This window comes from Eptesicus fuscus, chromosome 12, assembly GCF_027574615.1.
Source record: "Eptesicus fuscus isolate TK198812 chromosome 12, DD_ASM_mEF_20220401, whole genome shotgun sequence".
In the NCBI taxonomy this organism is placed as follows: Eukaryota; Metazoa; Chordata; class Mammalia; order Chiroptera; family Vespertilionidae; genus Eptesicus; species Eptesicus fuscus.
The window spans coordinates 33010604-33035681 of NC_072484.1; the positions used below are offsets into that span (position 1 = coordinate 33010604).

The following is a 25078-nucleotide window of genomic DNA, read 5'->3' on the forward strand; positions in this document are numbered from 1 at the left end:
GAAGCCCCGGGCCCTCAGCAGCCTCAGCAGCACTGACCCCACAAAAGATGGAGCTTCAGACTTATGCGGACGAGAGCATGTATCAAGGCAGCTATTCATTATTTCCCTGATTTAGCCAAGAGGAAACGGAGGTTCAGAGAGGCCAAGTGACTTGCCCGAAGTCGTACAGTTGAGAGTGGGGCAAACACAAACCCCACCCAGGGTTTGACTGTAACAGACCAAATGTTCCCACTGCTCTGTCTCCTTATAAATCATTAATTAATGATAAAAACAGAAACAACTATTATTTATTGAGCACTTAATATATTTAGGCACTGTACCTAGGTCCTAGGACATTGCCTATATATTAAGTCATTTAATCCACAAAACAACCCTATGAGGCAAGAACTATTATGCCCATTTTACAGATGAAGAAACTGAGGCCCGGTAAGGTAAAGTAACTTGAACAAGATCAAACAGTGAGGACGTGGTAGAGTTTCAACCCAGCCACTGGAACGGGCACACTAAGCTACCATTTTATCCTGGATGGTTGGATGGATGGATGGATGGATAGATGGATGGGTGGATCGATGGATGGACAGATTGACTAATGAATGGGAGCTCTGCCCTGTGTGCACTAAGCCTGTGGCCACACACCCAGTAGGAGCTTGGAGGGCAGTAGCCATGACAATGTTGTGTTTTCTGTGAGCCCTGCTGAAGGGGCCTCGTGTCCCCACCAGGGCTGGAGCTTGGGGGCCCTGGGCCATGTGCCCAGGCTGCTGGGGCGCCCGAGCTCCCTCACTGAGCCAAGCAGCGGCATGACGGATGTGCCCGCCGCCACGGGGAGCCCGGGGTAGAGCAGTTGCCTGGAAACAGGCTGCTCTGGCAGCCTACACTCAGACCTTTGTCACCATCTCAAGGACCTTTCTTCCTCCTCCTTTCTCACTGGAGGCTGACCCTGCACGCAGGTGAGGAGCTGCAGCCAGCACTGCCAGCGGCCCCCACCGCGGGGCCCACAGTGGGTCCATGGCCCCGGGCTGGGGAGCGGGAGGCAGATGCAAGACAGTCAGGGAGCCTGTGGAGGGGGAGACGGCTCCACAGGCGACCAGGCCAAGGCTTAGAAAAACCCTGATGCTGGGATGCTTCTCTCATGGCCTTTCTTTCTCTCAGATTCTCTGACCAAAACAATCAGCCCGAGTCCTTTCTGTTAGTGGTGCAATACTGACAGCATCGGCTTCTAGAGCGGAGGGTGGTGCCACAGATATGTGGCGGGGTGGGGCTTCTGGGGCCCAGGGCAGGGGGCAGTGTGGTGCCCCTGGCTCAGCAGGCACTAATCAGCTCTTGTGATGGGAGACCCTGAGAGGGGGAATTAACTAGCCCCGGGGGAACTGGCTGAGGACGGGGCCACACCCCAGCCAGAGTCACCCCACCTGGGGGGACAGGGGTGTGGAGGGGCTAACAGCAAGGACTCTGGGGCCAGGCCAGCCTGGGCTCAAATCCCAGCTCTGCCCCTTGGGCAAGACATGTCTCTCTCTGTGTCTCTCTCGGTTTCCTCCCCAACCAACGAGGAGGACCTGCCTGAAGGGGCCGGTGTGGGGATGAACCGATACAATACCTCGCACATAGTGGGTGCCTGCGGGGAGGTCAGGGTGCCTTTCCACTGAGATGCTTCAGGGTGCCCTGCAGAAGGCTGATTTCCCTCAGGAGGCAGGAGGTCTGCAGCCCACTAGGACACACTAGGAAGCGGAGGCTGCAAGAGGGATGGGGTTTGCCCCAGTTGGACACCCGGCAGGATAAGATGCCCGGCTGATTCCCGCCCCCTGTCAGGTTCCCACTTTGCACAACCACTTTCTCGGCGTCCCCAACGAATGGAACTGCTCTCCGATGCTGGAAAGCAGATCTTAATGCCGCCTTCCCCGAATCCTCCTTGGCTCCCCAGGCTCATCTGCGGGCATCAGAGGCCTCTGGAAGGTGGCCCTGCTCACCCGAGCTCTGAACGTGCTTTGTGCCTCTTCGAGGCTGTCGCGCTGCCTGGGTGCCCATCCTCTGCTTCTCTCTGGCTGACTCTGGGCCCTAAGTTTCACTCTTCCGGAAAGCTTTCCCAGCCCACCAGTGCCCAGGACAAGCCAGAGCCCCCTTCCCCTGGGGAACTCCCCAATCCTGGGGTCCAGGAACTCCCCAGCCCTGGGGTCCCGGGCCAAGTGGAGCATGTGCCTGGCCTGGCATCCAGACCCTTTCTCCTGAATGTCTGCTCCGCCTCAACGTGCCATAGCTGCCTGGCTGCAGTCTTTGTCCTGGGTCACCAGCCTCATAACCTCACGGCTCCTGAGCAGACTATCCATGCATGCTCCTCTCCTCTGCTCACACAGGATCCACCCCCACTCCCCCTGCACACACACACACACACACACACACACTCTCTCTCTCTCTCTCTCCTCCCAGGCTTCTCAGCAGCCGCCTCACCCCTACCCGCCAGGTCCTGCTGAGTCTAGTTCAGACCCTCGCTCCTCTGGAACCTTTTCCTGACCACCCCAAGCCAAGGGAGCCCTTCAATCTGTTTCCCCTGCAGGAGCTGCTGCTGCCTCCCTCTGTGTGCTCCTGAGCCTGGGGAAGGATGGCGGACAGAGAGGGGGCAGCAGGAGCGGGGAGCAGGCGGGGAGCAGGGGCACCACCTTCATTAGCACTCGCTCCAGGTCAGGCCCTATTCTAGGCACAAAACTACACAAAACCTGGATTAGTCCAGCCTTAGAGGCGCAAAAGGAAGACTGGACTTAGAGAAATTAAGCCTCTCTCTTGCCTAAGGGCGTGGGGCCTCGCTGGGCTTCTGCTGCCTGTGATGGCGAGGTGGCACCACAGGGCCCAGGGTGGTCACTGGGCTTGCATTTCTTGTGCTCGCCCACCTGCGCCAGCACCGGCAGCGGCAGTGCTGACGGCAATCGTGGTAGTAACACTACCTGTTGGTAATGGACACCATTTAGGTGCCGGGCTCCAGACCCACACAATCTTGAAGTGAAAGATGAGGAAACTGTAGCCCAGGGAGACAACGCGACTTACCCAAGTGACATGGCGAGGATCTGAACCCCATGGCTGAAAGGCCACAATGTCCTGGAGCCCAAGACACTGCCTCGTCTCCCAGCTGCGCTGGCACCAGCGGCAGGCAGCTGTAGCCCCAATTCTGGCCACCAGGCCCTGAGCCTGTCCCCGGTGGCTACCCGCTAATTAGCCAGGCGGCTCTGCTTGCTCAGTGGCTGCTTTGGAATAATTCTCCCAGGAAAGGCCGAGCTTGCAGGAGCAGAAAAGGTAATTGCTAATTTGCACGAGAGAAGACAAAGGGGACAAAGGCGCCCTTTGCTGCCCGGTGCAGCCTCATGTCCCCATCACGGAGCTATCTGCCTCTCACCGCCCACCACGCCAGGCGCCCTGGACGGCTGTCTGTCCGCAGGACACATCCACACAGTCCCCATTCAGTCTGAGTCACTGGGCCACCCCTAGGAAGAGCAGAAGGACACATGAGCATGCATGTCCCCTGCCATCCTCTCAAATACACAGGGAAGGGTAAACAGGAACCTCAGCGACGTCAAACACTAAGGACCACGTAAGCGTTCCATCGTTTTCTGGGCGCCCTGTACTGCTGCTCACTGAATCTCACAGCCGCTCATGGGGTGATACTGCTCTGAGCCCCATTTACAGATCAGAAAACTGAGGCCCGGGAGATGTGACGACCGAGGCTACCCTGCTGGGAAGTGAAGGAGCTAGGATCTGAATTCAGCCACTCCAGTTGGTGCTGTTTCCATTGTGCTCTAAATTGAGCTCCATTCTCCTGTATGGCAGCGGAAGGAACTGAGGGCAGGGGGCTATAACAGAAAAAGCACGGGCTTTGGAATCCAGCTCTGCGCTCGTGTCCTGTGTGCTTCAGCACATAACCTTTCCTCTTTATGCCTCAGTTTCTTCATCTAGAAAATGGGCCTAGAAGTCCCTGAGTCATGTGGACACTGGGGAAAGGCCGTCGAGGATGTTAAAGGCACTGAATAAGGCTGGGCTCACTGACCTGTCAATCCAAGGGGTCAGATGGCCAGCCGAGTGCCCACAGCAGGCTGGTGCAGGGCAGGGCCAGACCCCTGGCCCCGAGCCCCATGAGACGAAGGTTCAGGCTGCAGCAACCAAGGAGCAGGCACCGGTGGGCAGGGCCTTCTGTCAAGGGCGAAGAGGCCAGATTGTGGCCGGGAAGGTGGGCCCCGGGAGGAAGGGGTCCTCCTGCACAAAGCCCGCGTGCCAGCACCTGGCTGAGTTACGACTAGCTCCGGGGGAGGAATGGCCAGTGCTGGGGCTAGGTCAGGCAGACCTGGGCCCCGATCCTGGCTCCCCCTCGTCAGCTGGGCATGCCCCTCTCTGAAGCTCAGCTTCCTCTTTTGCAATGCCCCTCACCCCCAGGCTGCCCGAGGCTCCCAGGCTAATTGGTTCAGTCATCTGGACAACAAGGCTCTAGGAGCCAGGTGCTGGGAGACCAGTCTGTGGACCCAGACTGACCTGCCCTGCAAGGCCAGACACTGGGTGGACAAACAGGCCGTGTGGACAATCACATGAGCCCAGACCTCTTCCTCTTCTCAGGGACCTGCCCCAGACGCTGCCTGTGGCCGGAGCTTCCCCACCCTCGGAGCTTTTCAACATCCTTACAACAGACCTCCCGACCCATCAAGCCATGCCTTACAAAACCTGCTTGGGAACCACAAATCTGAAAGCCGCTCTTATTGCGTGGTGCTGTGTGCACGTGTGTACGCGAGTGCCCGTGAGGGAGGGCAGGCTCTGGACCATCTCCACTCCACCGGATCCCCGGGGTTCCCTGAGCCAGGACACCCACATCTTAGCCCTCCATTGGCCCTACCTCACTGTGACCTTGGGCAAATCACTCATCTTCTCCAGGCCTCAGTTTACACTCTGTAAATCAGGCTATTATTTTCTTATCTCTCTTCCTCCTGGAGTTCTTAGAAGACTCAAGTGATAATTTCCCAACAGTTATGAAAATAATTCAAAGCCACACAAATGTTAGGTTCCAATTTTAAACATTTACTGAGCACCTCCTACAGGCAGGCACCAGGCTGGGCACTTACACACATTTCCTGGTGTTTCCCACACGTCTCACCACAACCTGACCTACAGGCATTGCATTCCCATTCTGTAGATGAGGACACGGAGGCTCGGGAATGATCTGCATAAGGTCACGTAGCCAGAAAGTGGTTGGACCCAGGATTAGAGCCCAGAGTTGTCAGCCACCTGGAGTGAGCAGTCAGGATGGTATTCTCTTTTCCAAGCCCCCGTGGGTCTAAAAACCCACCCTCTGGCTGAAGAAGCAGGCAGGAAGTCCCCTGCCCCAGCCGCAGCCAGGAGGCTGGCATCACCAGCTCCCCCTGGGATGGGCTCTGAGGGCTCAGGAAGAGTTTTGTTCTGGGGTGTAAGATCTCCAGGGGTAAAATGTGGTCTTTTGATTTCCAAATATAGGGGGTGGGGATACTGGTCTCCTTGCTGCTCCTCAAACCCAATGAGACACACTCCTGCCTCAGGGTCTTTACACCTACTGTTCCTTCTGCCTGGAATGCTTTTTCACCAAGTACCTGCATAACTTGCTTCTGTACCTCCTTCAGGGCTTTGTTCACAACGTCACCTTCTCAATGAGGCCCTCTCCGATGCCCTGTTGAAAATTCCAGCACATCCCATCCCAGCACCTTCTATTCCTCTCACTCTGCTTGGTTTTTCTCCGCAGCATCTGACTAGCTGGGGGCTTTCCTTGGTTGTTACGTAGTGCCCGCCCTCGTTAGTCTGACCGCTCTCCGAGGGCAAAGGTTCCTTCGTGTCTCCACAGAGCAGCCACCTCGACAATACAGGGGTGGGCAAAGGTAGGCTTACAGTTGTGGTGCAAATAAATAACACATAATCAATAAAAAATAATACTCCCTAGCCGGTGTGGCTCAGTGGATAGAGCGTCAGCCCGCGGACCGAAGGGTCCCAGGTTCGGTTCCGGTCTAGGGCACGTACCTTGGTTGAAGGTTCCCCGGCCCTGGTCAGGGTGCGTGCAGGAGGCAACCAATCGATGTGTCTCTCTCACATCGATGTTTCTCTCTGTCTTTCCCTTTCCTTCCACTCTCTCTAAAAATCAATGGAAAAATATCGAGGATATAATGTGAGGATTAACTAAAAATGAACAAATAAGTAATAATACAAGAATAAACTCTGTGTTTTGTACTCACAACTGTAAACCTAGTTTTGCCCACCCCTGTATCTTAAAACTGAATAATACTGAAGCCCATAGAGGGAAAGTGGGGGCCCCAGGCACACAGGGAGCCCAGAAGGAACATTTATGTTCGGGCCTTCTGCTCCCAACCCCTACCTTCTGTTCCCTCCCTTCACTGGCACGGGATATGCTTGGGTTTCCTAGAACTCGGGGTGCAAGTGCCTGGATCCTGCCTCCCTCCGGTCCCCAGAGGCACGGGAGTCAGCAGTGGGTGGGAGAATAGCCCCTTCCCCAGGCCTGTGTAAGGGAAGCAGCAAGGGTGTGTGCGTCCAGTATGTCCATCTAGGGGACCCTACCCCATTCCCATCCCAGATTCCAGAGGCAGGGCTCAGAATAGAACCTTCTTTTCTTTCTTGCCTCCTGATTTAGAAAATGGGCTCTCCCCCTGGAAACACCAACTGCCACCGTGTGGGTGATGGTTCCCTGCCTTGCTGGCGGCCTCCCTGGAGGACCGTTCTTCCGTCACAGACGAGGTGCTGAGGGCAGAGGAGTGAGGGCACCCGTCTCGCAAGCTTGCTGGGGCAATGCCAGACCTCAAACCGCGCTCAGGCAAGTCAGGCTCTGTACGTGCACTTGCCCCTGCACGGGCCTGTGCTGGGTCCAGGAGGCAAGGAAGAGACCTTAGGGCGGGAGCTACAGCTGAAGGGGCGGGTGGCCATAGCTGGGAGCAGCTGCTGGTCAGTCCGCATGCCTGGGCTCACATCCGGCGCCGCCCTTTGCTCACAGGGGGCCTCGGGCAAGTTGCTTAAGACCTCCGTGGTTCACAGGTTGTTGCAGGAGCCCATTGTGCAAGCACATAGGAAGCACTTAGAGCAGGCCCAGCACCTAGTGAGCACTCAGTAAATGTGAACTGACACACCACCATCATCATCACCATTACTGCCACCATAACTCTCATCACCATCACAATGACCATCATTGTCACCACCACTGCCATAAACACCATCATCACCTTCACTACCGTAATCACCACCACCACCACCACCATCACCACCGTTACCGGCAGCATCTGTCCCTCACGATGCACCCTGAGCTCTGCTCTGTATGATGGACAAGGACCTGCATCCCCTACATCTGTGGAGCTCACCACTGCACCCCAGGAGGCTCCTCCAAGTTGTTGAATGAATAAATGAGTGAATGAATGAATGATGAAGAGGCTTTTCTGGAGAACAAAGGAGCCGATAGGAGGAAATTGGAAGAGCCTGTTAGATCTATTCCTTCAGACCCCCAGCCCGCTCCACCTCATTTCTCTAGCTTCTGCTCCCATTGGAGCTGTTGTCCCCTAGAACCCAGAGCCTCCCTGGGCCTCAGACTCCCTGTTCCCCTCCAACTAGTTCCTGAGCCAGAGGGGTTCAGTCCTACATGGAGGTGACATTTCACCAGGGCCCAGTGAGGGCTGGGGGAGCAGCCTGGAGACCCTAGAGCCATGTAGGATGAACCCCTCTGGCTCAGGAACTAGTTGGAGGGGAACAGGGTGCCCTGCACACAATGGACCAGACTCAGCTCCCTCAACACCCCCACCCCTGTGTCCCCCTGCTCTGCAGTAGCTCTCACTGCCGGAGATCTGGCTTTCTGGGGCTCCATTAAGGGACCACATAGCCCTATCTCCCCAGCCCCAGGGCTCCCTTCCAGCCAGCTTCTCCTCCCCTCTTCCCACAGGTGTGGGGGCCCTGCCTGGGCTTCCCTTCTAGCGAGGAATACATCCAAATGTGTCTGCGAGGGGCCTTCGTAACCACCTGCTGACCTGCCGGCCTCCTGTGGGCTCTCTCAGCCCTTGGACTGCAGGGGCCTGCTTGCTGGGCAGGTCAGACAGCCCCCAGTGCGTCCTGGCCATCACTCTAGTCCGCATGTGGGCCCCATAACAGGCCTGGTCCTCCATTTTTCAGGGGAGGAAACTGCAGCACAAATATGAAAAGGCTTGAGGCATTCATTGAACAAATATTTACTGACTGCCTACTATGCACCAGGTGCTGGGAACACAGCCATGAGCAAGATGGCAAATATCCCTGTTCCCATGGAGCCCAAGAGGAACACACACAAAATCAGTGTCTGTCAGAGGTTGGTCAGGGTTCTGAAGTTAGAGTAAAGGGATGAAGAATGATGGGGGACAAAGGCCTTTTGCAAAGGCAATCCGGGGAGGCCTCACTGAGGAGGTGACATTTCACCAGGGCCCAGTGAGGGCTGAGGGAACAGCCTGGAGACCAGTGGCCTACGGGCAGTGAGCAGGAGCCTGGGAGGTGGAGACAGGGCCAGAGCTGGGCCTCATGGGCCCGGGTGGCTTCTTCTCAGAGGGTGATGGGGACCCACAGGAAGGTTCTGAGCAGGGAAGGAATGTGGTCGGGTTTCCATTTTAACACAGCACTTAGGCAGCTGCGTGAAAAGGGAGGAAAGCAGGAGGAAGGACGAGTGCTATTGCTGGAGAGGAGGTGACAAGAACTGGAGTGGGAGGGGCCTGATGAAAAGGCCCTGTACTCCCCACACCCTGGGAAAGGGGACTCAGAGGAGCTGGACCTGGGGGCAACAGAGCTGGGGTAGGGGCCCCGGGCAGAAGCGGCTCTCTTGGCACAACTGGATAGGGGCCCAGCTGCCTGAGCCAACTAGCTGGTTGGCATGCCAGGCCCTAGCCTGCCCCGACCACCGAACAGTCGGGGTACCTGGGACTCCCACCTCTGGGAGGGCAGAGATCAAGTCTGTCCTAGTCACCACTCCTGCCACATAGCAGGTGCTCATTAAATCTTTGTGAAATGAATGAGCAGGGCCTGGTACATAGCGGGTGCCAATAAAAGTTTGCTGAACGAATCGGTGAATGAAGGGATGGTCTGCAGCCTTGCATTGTTTGCTGGTGACTTCCCATGTTCGTTGGAGTTCCTTAAAATAATTGCACCTGCTGCCAATCAGAGTCTTACCATGAGCCAGGCCCCAGGCTCTTACCTGTGTCCAACAACCCTGCATGGCAGGTTCTATTGTTATGCCCAATTTACAGAGGAGGAAACTGAGGCCCAGAGAGGTTAGTTAATGTCCCCAAGTTCACTCAGCTACTCATCGGCATAGCCAAGATGTAGACCCAGGACGGGGCTCTTATCAGCTACACTCGAACACCTCCCACCCCACCCGGGGGTCTTACCAATAACACCATCACCTCCATGGTGACTCCCTGAGGGCAGGGAGCTGGCGGGTGGGCTCCCGGTAGGGCACCCCCAGCGCTCCCTCACATCTGAGGTGGCCTTGCTCCTCACCACAGCCTGGGGCCACCGTGCTGGTAAGGACACCAAGGCAAAGAGCTGGGAACTTTTTCAAGAGCGGAGGCTGAGAAGTGGCAGAGGAGGGCCTCGAAACCCCGAGTTCTGGGGCCGAGCCAACAGCCCTCTCCCAGCCCCTCGCGCCTCCTCTCCCCACCGCCAGCCCACGTCCCCGCAGCACAGAGGCAGCATACTGAGTCCCCACATCATGCGTCTGGACGAGGCAGTGACTAATTCCTGGGGCCCAGCCAATGACAGAAAACCCCTCCACACCGGAGGCCGGTCCCAAGATCCAAGGCCACGGGGCTGACCTCAGGCTGACCTCTCACCTCTGCCTCTGCTTAAAAGGGCAGAAGCCACAAAAACTGAGCTTCAGCCCCGAAAGGGGAGCTGGGCAGTGCACAATAGGAATCACAGTAATAATAGTTAACAACAATAACAACGGCCAGTGCTCACAGAGCACTCAACCAAGGGCCCTGCCCTCTGCTAGGCTTCAGAAGCTGATTCTCAACAATCCAGAGAAGCAGGTCCTATCATCGCCCCCACTTTCTAAATGCAAAAACTGGGGCACAGAGAGGTTGAGTAAGTTGAATGAGTTGCACAGCAAGTATATAGAGGATTCGGGATTCAAACCCAGGCAGCCTATCCCTAGGGCCATGTAGGACTGAACCCCTCTGGCTCAGAAATTGGTTGGAGGGGAGTAGGGTGGTCTGGGCACTTCTTACCCCCTTGGGGCTGCTCTTTTGTGGTGGTTGTGGCTTTAATTCATGCGTGTTACCTTGTAAACAAACCTCTCGTGCTCCTTTGTCCACAGAGCCACTGGCCCCGTCTTGGGAGGCCCTAACCCCTCCTTTCCCATTTCATGACTCACCTCTTTGTAAGTGCTCTCCCTCGCTCCTCCCCAGCTTCCATGGCACCCTCTCCCTGCACTGATCCCCATCAGTGCCATCCAGAGTGGGCACTGGCCACCCATCTCCTTTTGGGACTGCTAGCAGCTGGCTGTAGCCTGGGTGTAAGGCTGAGCCTTCTCTCATGTAGGTGGGCACAACCCCCCTCCGCCCCCAATCATACACACACCTCAGCTAGCTGGCTGTGGGGCTCTACGCCACTCCCTGGCATTCCCTTAATCAAAGAATACCTCGGTAACCCCTGAGGGTCAACCCCACCAACAGATCCTATTTGTGCCTAAGCAGCATGTCCTATCGTCAGCATACTCTGCCACACAGACTCATGCCTGCCGCCCCATCCTGGGAAGAGTCATTGTCCAAGCCCATGTATTACCACGAGGGACCCCAGCATCTAAGCCTTGCTGTCAAGAGACTGGGTGATTTAAGGAGCCGAGACACGACACTTCTCTGCTGCATGGGCTCAAGTCCCTGCTCTGGTTCTTACCAGCTCTGTGACCTCAGGCACGTTACTTAACCTCTCCGAGCCTCAACATCCTCACCAGCAAAACGAGGACTATAATGATAATTATAATGTTTGAACAGTCACATGGAGTCACGGGCATAAAGTATTTAGCAGAGCGCTTGGCACTTCGTAAGCATTCGACTAATGCTAGCTGTGTCATGTTATCATTGTTTTTATTTGGTAGCAGGCATTGACTGAGTACTTAATGTATCTCAAATTACCCCCACAACAACCCTAAAAGATAGTTGATATTACTATCCCCATTTTACAGATGTGGAAATGGAGGCTCAGAGGTTGAGATGTGTCCAAAGTTTTTCACAGCTGGTTGGTGAGGCAGGATTTGAACCCAGGGCTCCCTGCCCCAGGGAGCATGCCCACTTGTAGTCCCATAATGGGCAGCCTGGACTCTGGAGTCCAGTTCTCCTTTCGCCCTCCTCCCAACTGGACCAGCAGGACTTCTGGCCTCTCCTTCCTACCTGCGTTGGCACAGCGCCTTCCCTCTGCCCTCTGGCTTCCATCAAGGCTTTCTCTCATCCAGACGTGGGGGAGGGGGCCTGTCAATCCTCCAGAGCAGATCCAGCTGACCAGCCCTCCTCCTGGAAGTCCTCCCTCCAGTTGTCCTACACATGCCCTCCTTCATTCTCTCTACCTCTGTCCACGGCCCTCCTGCAATGCTCTGCTCCAGGGTCCCCTGGTCCCGAGCAGATCCTGCATCCCTAGGACTAAGGCCACTGGTCACAGCACAGGAACAAGCAGAGAACACTCCTGTGTCCTGTGCTGAGCAACTGACATGGAATCTCTCTTCACATCCACATAGCAACCCTGTGTGATGGGAAATACTACTGACTCCATTCGCCAGAGGAGGAAACTGAGGCTCAGGGAGGAACAACAACTTGTTTCAAGATCATCCAGCTCTGAGTCGTGGAGCTCGGTTCAAACCTGGGACTGGTCTGAGCTCCAAAACCCAACTCAGCTGCACTGCTCCACATTGGCCTTGGACAGATTGTAGAGTTACTGATTTTATCACAGTCCTAATCCTAATGATAACTATCTTTTACTGAGGACTTGACTATGTCCACACCTGGGTACAGGTGCTTCTATACAATACGAGAGAGAGAGAGAGAGAGAGAGAGAGAGAGAGAGAGAGAGAGAGAGAGAGAGAGAGAGGGAGAAGGAGGAGGAGGAGGAGGAGGAGGAAGAAAGAGGAGGAGGAGGGGGAGGAAGAGGAGGAGCACCCAGGAGGAGGAGGAGAGGAAGGGGGAGGGAGAGCACCCAGGAGGAAGAGGAGGAGGAGGAGGAGGAGGAGGAGGAGCAGGAGGAGAGGAGGAGGAGGAGGAGGAGGAGGAGGAATAAGTGAAGCCACAGCGGTTATAACCCCATTTTACAGAAGACGAAACAGGCTCAGAGTGAAGAATAGACTTGCCTAGGATTGCACATCAGTAAACGGCAGAGCCTGGACCCAGCCTCTGTCTCTCTCCCCCCCCCCCCCCCCCCCCCATACACACACACACACAGCCCACTGCTATGCTGATTTGCAGGAGCCTCACATTCAACATAAAACCCTTTGCCCCTTGGCCTGCTCCTGTCCCAGCCTCCAGATCTCCCAGGGAGGCCCCAGCCTCACAGAGCTTCCGGGCCTGACCTCACTGAGCTGCCTCCCCGTCTCCCACCTTGGCCCAGGCTCTCCTCTCACCCACACAGGGTCTCCTAACCACCCTCGAGAGACTAACATGTGTAGTTCGGAGATCTTCACAGTGGGGAGGGTGGTCCTCCAAGGGACCCTGAGGTGGAGTAGCAGCCCCTACTCTGTGGCCTACCTGGCCAGCTTGGTTTTGTGCCATCTTCCTAACCACCCCTCAGGGTGTGGGCTATCACCCCCTTCTACAGAAGGGGCCAGGGGATCAGAGCAGGGAAGCCATTTGCCCAGAACCAGAAACTGGCAGCAGGGCTGAGATTCAAATATGGATCTGTTGTTGGCCATGTTACCCTCTGGCCTTCCTTACGGTTGCTCTACCTGGCAGAGCCCCTGTTGCCTGGGGCCCCTCTCCACATCCCCACGAAAATGACAATCCCACTGTTTAAGCATCTCACATAATTCTCTCTTTTGGTTTTCCCAACAACCCTGTAGGGGAGGGATAATCATAAGATCCATTTTTCAGATGAAGAAACTGAAACACCAAGTGTTTCCTTAGCTGGGTGCCCAGCAGAGGCTGTGCCTTGGTTTGCTAACCTGTATAATGGGGCCATAATGGCCTCCCAGGGTGGTTGAGGCCCAGGTAAGAGTGTGTAAGCCAGGGGCTCTTGGAGGTACGTCCTTGAGATGCACGCAGACAAAGCTCGAGGCCCGAGTGCATTTTTCTCAACCCACCAGCATCCAGGCGGGGGCTGGCCTGGCAAAGGGAGAGCCCCATGTTTCTTTGAACATTTCTTCAGCCCAGGGATACGGAGAAAACGATGAGTCATCTGCCCAAGCACAGGCCTCCCCGGAGCCCATATCGGGTCCCAGCTGCGGCGGGAAAGGTTCCAAGCTGGGAAGGGGGCCCCGTGAACAGGATGACTTCCAAGCTACCCCCATCGAGGCCTGAGTCACCACCAGGTCTCCTCTAGGCCCTCCCATGCCACCCACGGCCAGGCTGGAGGACAGCTCTTGGGTTCTGCCCACTGGACCCTGCCCCTGTGCCTCAGCCCCAGATCTGCACGTCTTCCTACATTTCTGGTGTCATAAACATTCCTCGTCCCACCCAAGAATACATGATCCTCTAGCCACCCTATCCCCCCACCTCCCATGTTACCCAGTCCCCACCCAGGCCGAAGAACGGCGTGCAGTGCTTAAACAGGGGACTGTCATTTTCACGGAGGGGGGTCTGCCTAGGCAACAGGGGCTCTGACAGGTAGAGCAACCAGAGGGCAGGCCAGAGGGTTGCCAGCCAACAGACCTGGATTTGGACCCCAGCTCTGCCACCACCTTCTGGGCCTGGCCTTCTCTCTCTGCACCTATTTCTCAGCCTCCTGCTCCTCCTTCTCCGGAACACATCTCCTTCCCACAGCACTTCGAGGGTTCCTTCTAAAATTCGTTTCTGACCTTATCTCCCCTCCATTAAACACCCTCCTATAACTCCTTGCTCTCCTTGGTGGTGACACACTAGCTCTTGAGTGGCTTTGCATTCCTTCTCTTCCACCTGGCCTCAACCAATTTCACCAGCGCATCCCTTCTGCACTCCACGTCCTTCTCAAGCTTTTTTGACCCGTTACCCATCCCTATCCCATTTTATTGTTTTAACCCTCACCTGAGGATATTTTTCCACTGATTTTTTTTAGAGAGAGTGGAAGAGAGGGGGAGAGACAGAGGGTGAAACATCGATGTGAGAGAGACACATCGATTGGTGGCCTCCCGATTGTGCCCCCGACCAGGCCTGGGGATCGAGCCTGCAACTGAGGTATGTGCCCTTGATCAGAATCGAACCCAGGACCCTTCAGTCCCTGGGCTGACACTCTATCCGCTGAGCCAAACTGGCCAGGGCCTCTATCCCATGTTAAACGTTCCGCGGAACAGACTTCTCCCGGAAGGTGGCCGGGCCACCATCGCACACACTGGGCGCTGACCGTGCCTGAACCTGCCCCACTCCATGGAATGAGCTTCCCCTGTTCTGCTCTTGCTGAAAAGTTTGTTCCGGCCTCTAGGTCCAGCCCAAATGTCACCTCCCTGAGGACACCCCGGACAGCCTCCGGCAGGAGGATGGTCTGGGCCTGGGGCTCCTGAGGCCCTCTGAGTGCAGGATGGAATGAGTGGTCCTCAGAGTCGGCTCTGAGACATCTGCTGTCATTGCTGTTTCCTTCCATCCCCCACCCCATAGTGGGGAGCCCCCAGGGGGCAGGGGCTATTCTGGGTCTTGGGGCTACAGCAGTGAAAACAGACAGGTCTGCCCTGGTAGAGCTCATAGCCTTGGGAAGAGACGTACACTAAACGTATAAACTAGTATAAATAAATAAGATAGGAGGTGATAAGAGTTAAGGAGAAAAATTAATTAGAAAGGAGCAGGAGGAGAAGGTCCAAGGGACCTAAGATGGTCTTGACGGGGTGGTCAGGGAGGAGGTAACATTTGAGCCACAGGAGAGGGAGCCAGCCACGTAGAGACCTGGGGGAAGAGGGTTCCGGGCTGGGAGAACTGCCAGTGCAAGGGCTCTGGGGCAGAACTGTGTGTGGTTTGCAGACAGCAAAGAGGCCAGTGTGGCTGAGCCTCAATGAGCAAGGGCAGAGGGGAAGGGGGTGAGGGCCGCAGGCAGCCGGGGCCTTGTAGGCTTTGGGAAAGACTGGCTCTTGCTTTGAGTGAGACAGGAGCCGTGTAGGACTCTGAGTAGAGGAGGGAAAGAATCTGATTTGTTTTTTGCAGGTTCCTCCGGCTGTGTGAGCCAGAGGGCATGACAGGGGTGCCAGGGTGAGCACAGGGAGCCTAGTGGGGAGGCAGATGCATCTCCAGGCTTGGACGAGGCTGGTGGCAGTGGCGGGGGTGAGCAGGTAACATTTGAGATGTATGCAGAAGGTGGAACCAACAGGATTTGCAAATGCTTGAATGGGGAGGGCAGTCAGAGGAGAAAGAAGTAACAATGACTCCAGGCATGGCTGAGCAAGGAAAGCATGGAGCTGCGAAGATGGGGAGGCCAGTGGAAGATGCAAAATAAGTGAGCAAGCGATTGAATGAATGACCCGCCGGGTTTTGAAACCAGACGGGCACACACCCTGCACTGGTGCTCTGTGGAGCTTGTTCTCTCCGCTCTTGGCCGTAGCTTCCCCATCTACAGCTGAGAAACCCCATGTTCCAGGGTGGCCCAGAGGACTGGCCTTGTGGGGAGCAGACAGGCCCTGCCTCCCAACCCCAGCAGCCTGCCCAGGCTGCAGCTGCGATGAGAAGGGAAGGGTTAAGGGGAAAAGGTGGCATCTGTCTTCCACCAGGCTCCGTCTGGGCCAGTGGGAGGGCTGCCTGGAGCTCTGAGAAGCTCTTGTAGAGTGCCCTTGGATGAGGGGCATCAGGAGCCTGGGGTGGGCTTCAGCACCTGTGAGCCTGCCTCCACGCCCCAGGGGCATAGAGGGTCAGGCAGCCATGGAACCCACGCCCTGCCACCGGTTTACTGTGGGACTCGGGGGATGCCCTGGCCTTTGATGCCAGATTCTCAAATACCTCACAGAATCCAGGGGGGAGTAAATGAAATAAAGAACCTGGCACATGGCAGGGGCTTAAGAACAGGGGAGATGTGCTCAGACCCCTGTCCAGGGAGAAAATCATTAACCCAGCCTCACCGTGTTCCCTGTAGGATCCCAGAGTCCAGAACTCGGATTTCCAGGCAGGGACGGGGGCAGGAGTGGGAATGGGAATGGGAATGAGAGGCCTGTGGTAGGCTCACCCTTACCAAGTGACTACAGACCTTGGTAAGGCCCTCACTCTCTTCTCTCTAGCACCCTGACCTCTGGGGTCTGGCTTCCCCACATCAGGAAGGGATTCAGAGGCAGGAGGCACCACAGGAGACTTCCCTACATCACCTAGAGAAACTGAGGCTCAACAAGGGCAGAGAGAGACCCTGAGTCTTCATATCCCCAGCTCTGGGGGCCTATGCCAAACATATGTTCTTCACCAAGACTTACTGGTGTTCTATGAAGTTCAATGCATTAACCAGGCCCCCAATGGCACTGAAGATAGAGAAATAAGTAAGACACAATCTCTAGTGAACTAATAGTTGCTGCCCACCTACAACGCGCCAAGAACTTTGCTAGGTACTTTATTTCCACTGTCCCATTTAATATCCATGATATCTTTAATCACCATCCCCATTTTCCAGATGAGAAAAAGTCAGGCTCAGTGAGATCACATCGCAGCTAACATTTCCTAGGACTTGCTACATGCGTCAGGCTCTACATGGGTTAACGCAGTGGTCGGCAAACTGCGGCTCGCGAGCCACATGCGGCTCTTTGGCCCCTTGAGTGTGGCTCTTCCACAAAATACCATGGCCTGTGCAAGTCTATTTTGAAGAAGTGGCGTTAGAAGAAGTTTAAGTTTAAAAAATTTGGCTCTCAAAAGAAATTTCAATCATTGTACTGTTGATATTTGGCTCTGTTGTCTAATGAGTTTGCCGACCACTGGGTTAATGCATTCATCTTCACACCAGTCCTATGAAGGAGATAAGATTATCAGCTCCATTTTACAGATAAAAAAACTAAGGTCAGATTGGCGAAAGAGCAGAGCTGGGAGTTGAAACCAGGGCCCTGTGGCTTGAGACCCCAAGCCCTTCACCTCCTCTCTCTGTCAGGCTGGGCCAGGGGCAGAAAGCAGACTCAGGAGGCCTTGTTCTAATAAGCCACCTGCCTCCCTGGGCCCTCACCCAGCTTCCTTCTGCTCCCTCTCCTGCTTTGGGGTCCAGAGGCAGGACCTGCTCCGACACAAGTTAGCAGAGGGACCTCCTCAAATGACAGCAGGGCCTTTTCCAGTTTACCGAGCCTCCTGGAGGTGGGGCTTTGGAGTCTGTTTTCCAGGTGAGGAAACTGAGGCTTGGAGATCAAACAGGCTACTTACTCAGGTCTACATGCAAGGAAGTGGCTGAGTTGGGATCCCATAGGTCCTGGCCCCCCCCCCCTTTTCAAATTCAGAGCCCTCTCTCCCAGAGCCCTCTCTCCCACCTGCCATGGTGCCCGGCTTTGGGCTAAGTGCCACAATGTCAAAAGGTCACAAGCTTTTCCCTGCCGTCCAATTGGGCAAGGCATAGAGGAGGCAGAGGAAGAAGGCTGGAAACAGAGAGGCGCCTTGGCCACTGTCATGGGGACAGGGACATGGTGCTACCTCTATGTCCACTCCCTCCCTCACACTTGGTTTCACAGCTGCTGAGACCCGAGGAGCAGCAGAGGCCAGGGCAGCAGCTCAGGCTGGCTCAGTTATGATGAAGGACACCTCTGCCAATATGGTGCGGCCAGCCTGATGTGTTTTTTTTTTTTCAATAGGATCCTGAACATGTGTGCATGCACACACAGTCACACTCACGGTCTGCCAATGCCCACACCCCAGGTGCTTGCACATCTGCCAACACAGACGCTCACAATCACACACATTCATGAGCATGCAGTCTCCCCTCCACCTGTACACACACATACACACACACACACTGCCCCAGGCAGACAGCATCTCCAGCCTGCATACGGACAGGCACATGCACACTCACGCCCACACAGTCACACTGCTGCCCGCACAGGCACACGCACACAGCGCCCACGTACACACACACGTGCTCTACCACGAGTTCACACACACGTGCACAGTACTCGATCGTACCACCTCCCCGGTAAGAGCTGCCTTGGAGAAGCCCAGGTTTGCCTGAGGCTACGCCACTTTGTCCCTGGGCAGCCCAAGCCATCGGCTCCCTAACCCTCAGGCCCCCCAGAAGCATTTTTAGGGTCCCAGATGGGCTTCCTGACTCCCAGACATCCGGGGACAGTTAGACAGCTTATAGGGGGCCACGAGGGAGGGGATGTTCACGCCAGGTCTGGCCGCATGTGGTCTCCACCCCCCAGTAGACAGTGACCCAGAACCCAGAAGGGAGGTCCCAGGAAGGCAGAACCCGATCCTCCAGCATCACACACGATCCAAAATACAGAGCCCCAGAGGCCCCAAGACCATATTCAGAATTACTGAGGCTTAGTTAACAAAACAGCCCACTTCTGCCATGAGAAATCCAAATTGGGCCCTGCCAGATGCCACTGCCAACCTTCTTTCTCCCCAAAGTCCCCCCAGGACCCAGGACAGCAGAGGCCTCCTCCCTTCTTACCCCATTCCCATCCTAGTGAACCCAGGAAAGCCCTCAGACATCTCACACGGAGCCAATCCTGCCTCGAGCACCAGCTTAAGATTACGGACATGCTGATCAGAGGGATTCTCCTCAACTAATTCAGACTCAGGTGTAATGAACTGCAAGTCTGTCATAAAGGACCTAGGTTTTCAAACTGGGTCAGGCTGCAAGACACCTCAGACAGGGTCAGAACGCACATGTGTGAGGGCAGTACCGGAGCTCAGGGCCTGCCCCCATCAGCAGTGGCCTCCGGGAAGCTCTGAGCCTCCCTCAGCCTCAGTTTACTCACCTGAAGAATGGCAATAATAGCAGCACTGACCTGGGCTGCTGTGAGAACTCAATAAGCCCCTGTGTCTTGGCCTCTCAGCACAGTGACAGGCACAGAGTTGTAACTCAGAAAGGGTCGCTGTGGTGATAATTTGAAGAAAAGCAGAAATACTAAGGTATTCGGCCAAAGGTCACAGCACATATTACACTGTGCTAAGTCAGAGGCCATTTCCCGCCCAGACCAGCGGCCGCAGGTGCCAAAGGTTTACACAAAAGCTCTGGGGAGAAAGACTGAAGACTGTGAAAATGCTCTCCACTAAATGAACGTCGTCTGCAAACTGGGAAAAGACCACCATTAGTCAATTTGGCCAGCGGAACACCTGGGGTCCTGCTCAAAAGAGCCTAGTGTTCAGAGTGGAGTTTGGCAATCCGGCATTTCCCCTCAGGGAACGGGGCTCTAATGGAGGCATCCTGGCACGTGATGGGCCACAGAGAAGCCACAGTGGAGCACAGAGCTCTGTGTTCCAGTCCTGGCTCCCTACCAGCAGAAACGTCCTCTCTCTCGGCCTCAGTTTTCCCATCTGGAAGAGGGTAGAGTTGGGCTGAGAACATCTTTCTCCAAGCAGCCCTGGGGCTCTCTGGTCCAGGGAGTTGACAGATGGCCCAGGGCCCCACCCCAGACATAACCTGTGGCCCTTGCAGGCCCTGGGGACAGTCCCACCCTAAGAGACCAGAGGAAAAGGAAAGGGGTGGGTTCATTTTGTGGCCGACACTGGAACCGGAATCAGAGGGTCTTGCCTCTGAGGGGTTTGCTTCCCCTGCTTGGCAGGCCAGGGAGGCCAGAGCAGTCCAAACACAAGAAATAATAAATCCTACCCAGGCTCTGCCCAGCCAGGAGGCCCGGCTGGCTCTTGTCATAAAAAGATCTTATCCCCTTGAGCACCCCTGCCCATCGCGGAGGACTCCGCCCTCCTCCTCTCAGCCCTCCGCCTCTACTTCTATTTCCTGTGACAACCTGCAAACTGAAGACCAACTTGCCTCTCCACCCACCCCCACGCCCAGGCTTCTGCTCGACCCCCGCCCTGCCCCACCCCCCACGGGGCCCCAGCTGCAGGAGGCCCAGGCAGAGTGTAATTCCCCTTGCCCTCCTCTCAGCCCCCGGCCGGTCCGGACAGATTAAGCCTTTGTCACACACACCCAGAAAAAGCTCAGGGCCAGATGGGACAGGACAAGTGGTGTCAGATCATCGACCCGCTGCTGGCCGGGACTCAGGGAAGGGCCCAACCACAGCACCGCATATGGCTGTGGGAGGAGGAAAGGGGCCCATGGAGGGGGCAGCGGCATGGGAAAGAGACAACACACTATGGCCACCCTTGGGACCTCGCCCATGCCGGGGAGCCTTGTTCAGCTGCTGGATGATCCAACTCCTACACTGCACCCCCTCTTCCCTGAGAATGTTCTGCCTGATTTCTTGATCATATCCTCAGTTGTGCCCACCTCCCCCACCAGCGGGGTGCCCCGTGAGCAGGCACAGGGGCCAACCCACCCCAATGCCCCAGCATTCCCCACAAGGCCTGTGGGTGCTAAACAAATGCCTTGGACAAAGGTTTATGGCCCAATGACCTTCATAAAACCCACCCAGGACAAAACTACAGGATCTCTCCCAACTGCCACCAGAGACAACGGTAACTTTAAGAGTGAGTGTGAGTGTGAGTGTGTGTGTGTGTGTGTGTGTAGGCAAGTGAAGTGGGGGGGGTGTCCTTTGTACCTGTCAAAGAAGGTCCCATTCAACCCCTCCCAGGAAGAGGCCATGGTTGCCCCTGAATTCCCAGCAGGATTCTTTCCTCTTAGATCAGTGAAAAGGAAAATAGAAATGTAAAAATAATAACTGAGCGCCAGGATGGTGCTTGAAGATGGGGGTGGCAAGACTAGGGGCATCTCCTGTGTCTGGCTCCGGTTGGCTGGGCGAGTGGCAGGTAACTAACAGGCTCTCTGGGGACCAGCAGGCCAGGCAGGAGGGCGTGGGGAGCTCGAGGGGCAGGCTGTCACAGGGCGGCATGTCTGTTGTGTTTGTCGTCTTCCTGGCAGCCTGGGCAGGGAGGCCTAGGTCCCCTTCTCTGCCTCCCAGGCAGGTGGTCCCTTGGGGAAGGCTTATTATTGGTCGGGAAGCCAGGCGGAGGCTTTTGAGGCCCGTGCTGCCAGGGCGGGTCAGTGTGGGCCTCCTGAAGGTTATGAAAAGACTGGCTGGGCTGGCAGAACCCAGGCCCAGACCTAGCACCCAATTTCTGCATGTGGCCTGTATGGGCGAGTGTGTTCTTGCTCCACCTTGACAGCTGTCTGGCTAAGGGGTTAAGGGGACTGCCCCATGATGGCCACTCTCTAGAGGAGAGGTCAACCCACACAGAGAACCTATGAACCAGCTGCCAAGTCTGAGGGTCACCTGGCCCCCAACTCCAGGAGTGGGGGCTCCTGCCTCAGACTAAGAAGGAGATTGGGCTAAGACTCCCTGCTCCCTAGTGAGGAATAACCCTGATGTGTGTGTGTGTGTGGGGGGGGGGGGGGCGGGGGGGGGGGGGGGGCACTAACTGACTTGGGAAGCCTAGATGGCTCAGGGCAATGACCCAGGGTGGGGGGCACAGACCCAGCCAGCCATCTGGTGGGTCACTGACCTCCAAAACCCACACTTAGGCTGGGGACACTAGCCAAGGTGGGGGAGCACTGAGGAGGGGTAAGAGCTGTTAGGGTGGGGAGGGCCAACCTAGGCTGGGGAGAGGCAATGGCCATGCTCCCCCTGTGGGAAAGTGAGCTCTGATTTAGGCTGGGGGAGGGATCTCTGACTCGATCGGGGAGGGGGCCATGACCCAGACTCCCCGTGTTTGGGGAGAGCACTGATTTAGGTCAAAGGGGTCCCTGACTCTAGGAAGAGGGGACACTGCCCCAGCCTTCCCCTTCGAGGATCGGCCGCGGCGCGCCCCTCGGCCCGGCCCTCTGCTCTGGGTCCGGCCCGAGGCGGCAGCGGCGCAGATGGGCTGCTGGCGGCCGCAGCGGCAGCAGCGCGGTTATCAGCGCTCCTCGCAGATGGGCCGCCCGCCCTCCGCGCTCACGGCTCCCCACTCCCCGCGGCCTGCAGCCCCGTCCCCTAGGCGCGGGGGGAGGCGCCTCCGGATCCGCTCCCTGGCTCCCGCCTCCCTCCCTCGCGGCCCCCTCACCCCGCGGGCCGGGCCCGGGCGGCCGCAGGAGGGGGAGGGGGAGGGGGAGGGGACAAGTGCACTTTTCGTAACGACCGAATCAATTGTGTGTGAAGAGCCCGCTCTGGCCGGGGACCGGGCAGAGCGCGGGGCGGGCGGGCCGGACGGGGGAGGAGCACGGAGGGGGGAGCGGGAGAGCGAGCGAGGGAGGGAGGCCGGCGCGGGGTGGCCCCGCTCGCTCACTCGGGCCGGGCGAGGCCAAGGAGGGAGTGAGGGGGGCAGGGAGGGAGGCCGGCCCGGCCCGGGAGGGCCGGGGGCTGAACGCACTAACGGAGGGTCTCCGCGACGGAAAGTTCAAAGCTCAGCAGCGCCCCGGGAGCAACCGACCCCCCCCGCCAAGCCCCCACCCGCTGCAGAACAATGAGGTCCCGGCGGGGGAGCCGCGGGGCCCGCGCCGCACGCCCTCTCCAGGGCGCCCCGGGCCGGAGGGGACGCCCCCGCCCGGCCGCCCGCCTCCCTCCCTCCCAGAGGCTGCGGTTCCCCGCCCCCTCCCCCACGCCACCCCGCCCGGACCGGGCTGCCCCGGGGACGGGGGAGGGGAAGGGATGGATAGGTCAGGCCGCCCCCGTCCCAGGGAGGGGGAAAGCTAGGGGCCCGGGGGGCGGAGGGGGCGCCCCACCCACCCGCGGGAGGCTGCTCCTGCGCCAGGCTGCGGCTCCGGCTGCCCCTCCCCGGGCCAACCCCGGGTGGGGTCGGGAAGACAGTGCCCGGGCGAGCCCCCTCCCCGGGCAATGGGAAGGCGAGCGGACTCCCCGTCCCGTGGCTGCCCCTGCCCCCCGCCCGCGGCACCACCCTCCACACACACACACACACACACACGCACACGCACACGCGCACACACACCGCCCAGCCGGCCCGGGGGCGGGAGCGCGAGGCGCCCGGGACAGGCAGCCCCGGGGCGGGCAGTGGGGCGGGGGGGGGGGGGGGTTCGGGCCTCGGAGAAGCCGCCTGCTGGCGGGGGGAGGGGACAGGAGGACGGAACACACTGGGGTGAGCAGCCCGGGACGGCCCGCTCCGCAAGACCACGGGCCGGGCAGCGGCGCAGAGGGGGGCAGGGACAACCCGAACCCGGAGCGCTGCCTGGGCGGGCCGGGGCGGGCGGGTGAGCAGGGAAGCGTGCGTCTCGGGCGGGCCAGACCCACGGAAAGCCTCAGGGACACAGGTTCGGACACACATCCACACCCACACCCCGCCCCCGCCCACCCGGAGCCCCGCGGCGGGACCGGCCCGCGGCCGCCGCGCGCGCACTCACCGAGCCCGTCTTGACCGGCACATACACCACTTGGCCCATCTTGGGTTCCCGGCCGCTGCCCAGGCGGAAGCCCTTGGAGCGCACCCAGAACTGGAACTTGCCTTTCTCGCCGGCCGCCGGGCCACTGCCCGCGCCGGTCCCGCCGCCGCCCTGCAGGACCTCGGTGATCCGCTGGTATTTGCTGCGTGTCACCGTCTTGGTTTTGGCCGAGTCGCCGTAGGTGCGCAGGCACCAGTCCCGGAACTGGCGGCCCAGCTCTGAGTCCCCGGGACTGCGCTCGCGCTCCCAGCCCCCGCGCAGCAGTAGCGTCGGCTTCGGCATCCTCTCGCCGCGCCCGGCGCCCTCGGGGGCGGGCCGGCCGCCTGGCCGCCCGGTGCCGGGACTGGGCTGGGCTGGGCTGGGCTGGGCCGGGCCGGGCCGGGGCGCGCCGCGGCCGGGGCTGTCCCGCGGTGTGGCTCCGGCGCGGCTGCTGGATGGGCACGGGCGGCGGCCGGACGCACGGGGCTGCAACGCGCTCTGTCCTGCTCGGGCGGCGGCGGCGTTGGCGGCGGCGGCTCCGGCTCGCCTCCTGCTCCGCCTCCTCCTCCCCCCCGGCCGGGATGCAGGAGCGATGGAGGCAGCTCGGGGCCCGGAGGTGCAGAGGGGGCGGGCCGCCCCGCGGGCGGCCGGGGGAGGCGGGAGGCGGGGAGCGGCCCGGGGCGCGGGGAGCGAGACCGAGCCTGGGCGCGGGCGGCGGCGGCGGCGGCGGCGGCGGCGGCGGCTGTCAGTTCGCGCGGCTCATCCTGCTCTTGCTCAGGCTCCCGCTGCCGCTGTTCTTCCTCCTCCTCCTCCTCCTTGTCCTCCTCCTCCTCCCGCGCCCGCCTCCACCACGCCGCGGGATCCCACCTGTTAGAGCGTCGCAGCCCTCGCCGCCGTCCCCCCCCCCCTCCCGCGCCCGCCCGCGGGGCCCAGCCTCCGCCCTGGCCCGGCCCCTGGGGGCGCGGGGGCTGCCGCGCCCGCAGCCACAGAGAGGACAGGAGCCGCAGGCGCACAGTGCTCAGCCCAGGGACTGAGTTTCCTCTGGCCGGGCCTGGCCCGAGCCTCCCAGGCCACACTCTGTCTGGACCTGCGGTCTCACAGGGAGTAGGGCACAGACCCCACCCGGCCACTAGCGTCCCTGCCTCTCCCAGTGGGCGCCCCCGGCTGACTTTAGCGGGGCACTGGCAGTCCAGGGCAGGGCCCCTTCCCTCCCTGAAACTGGTCTGACCTCTCTGGTTCGAGCCCAGAGCCAGAAGAGCAGTGTTCCCCAGGGGAACCCCTAACCACTGCCCTTAGGGCCCCCCAACTTCCTCCCTTCAGCCTCACCCCAAATTCCCCAAAGTTTGGCTAACCTTGCTTCTGCCAGTCCCACTGCTGTGGGACAGCCCCAGGCCCCAAGGAAGTCTCAACACTGGCCCTTGGCCTCACTCAGTCCAACCCCACCAAGGCTTATGGCGACATTCAACACACCCATAAATTCAGTCTGAAATAACCTGTCTTCGTGGGTGCACCTTGGCCTAGAATCTCTTGCTGAGTCAATTCAGGTGGCCTG

General features: G+C 58.4%; 1 protein-coding gene across 1 annotated transcript in view; it reads right to left on the reverse strand.

The window, feature by feature from the left end:
• NOL4L (nucleolar protein 4 like) overlaps nt 1-23875 on the reverse strand; it is a 128833-nt gene extending 104958 nt beyond the window's left edge. The window contains exon 1 of the mRNA XM_054723954.1: nt 23509-23875. Coding sequence (XP_054579929.1) covers nt 23509-23829 — 321 coding nt within the window. The 5' untranslated portion in view covers nt 23830-23875. The remainder of the gene's footprint in view (nt 1-23508) is intronic.
• Nucleotides 23876-25078: the final 1203 nt, after the last annotated feature.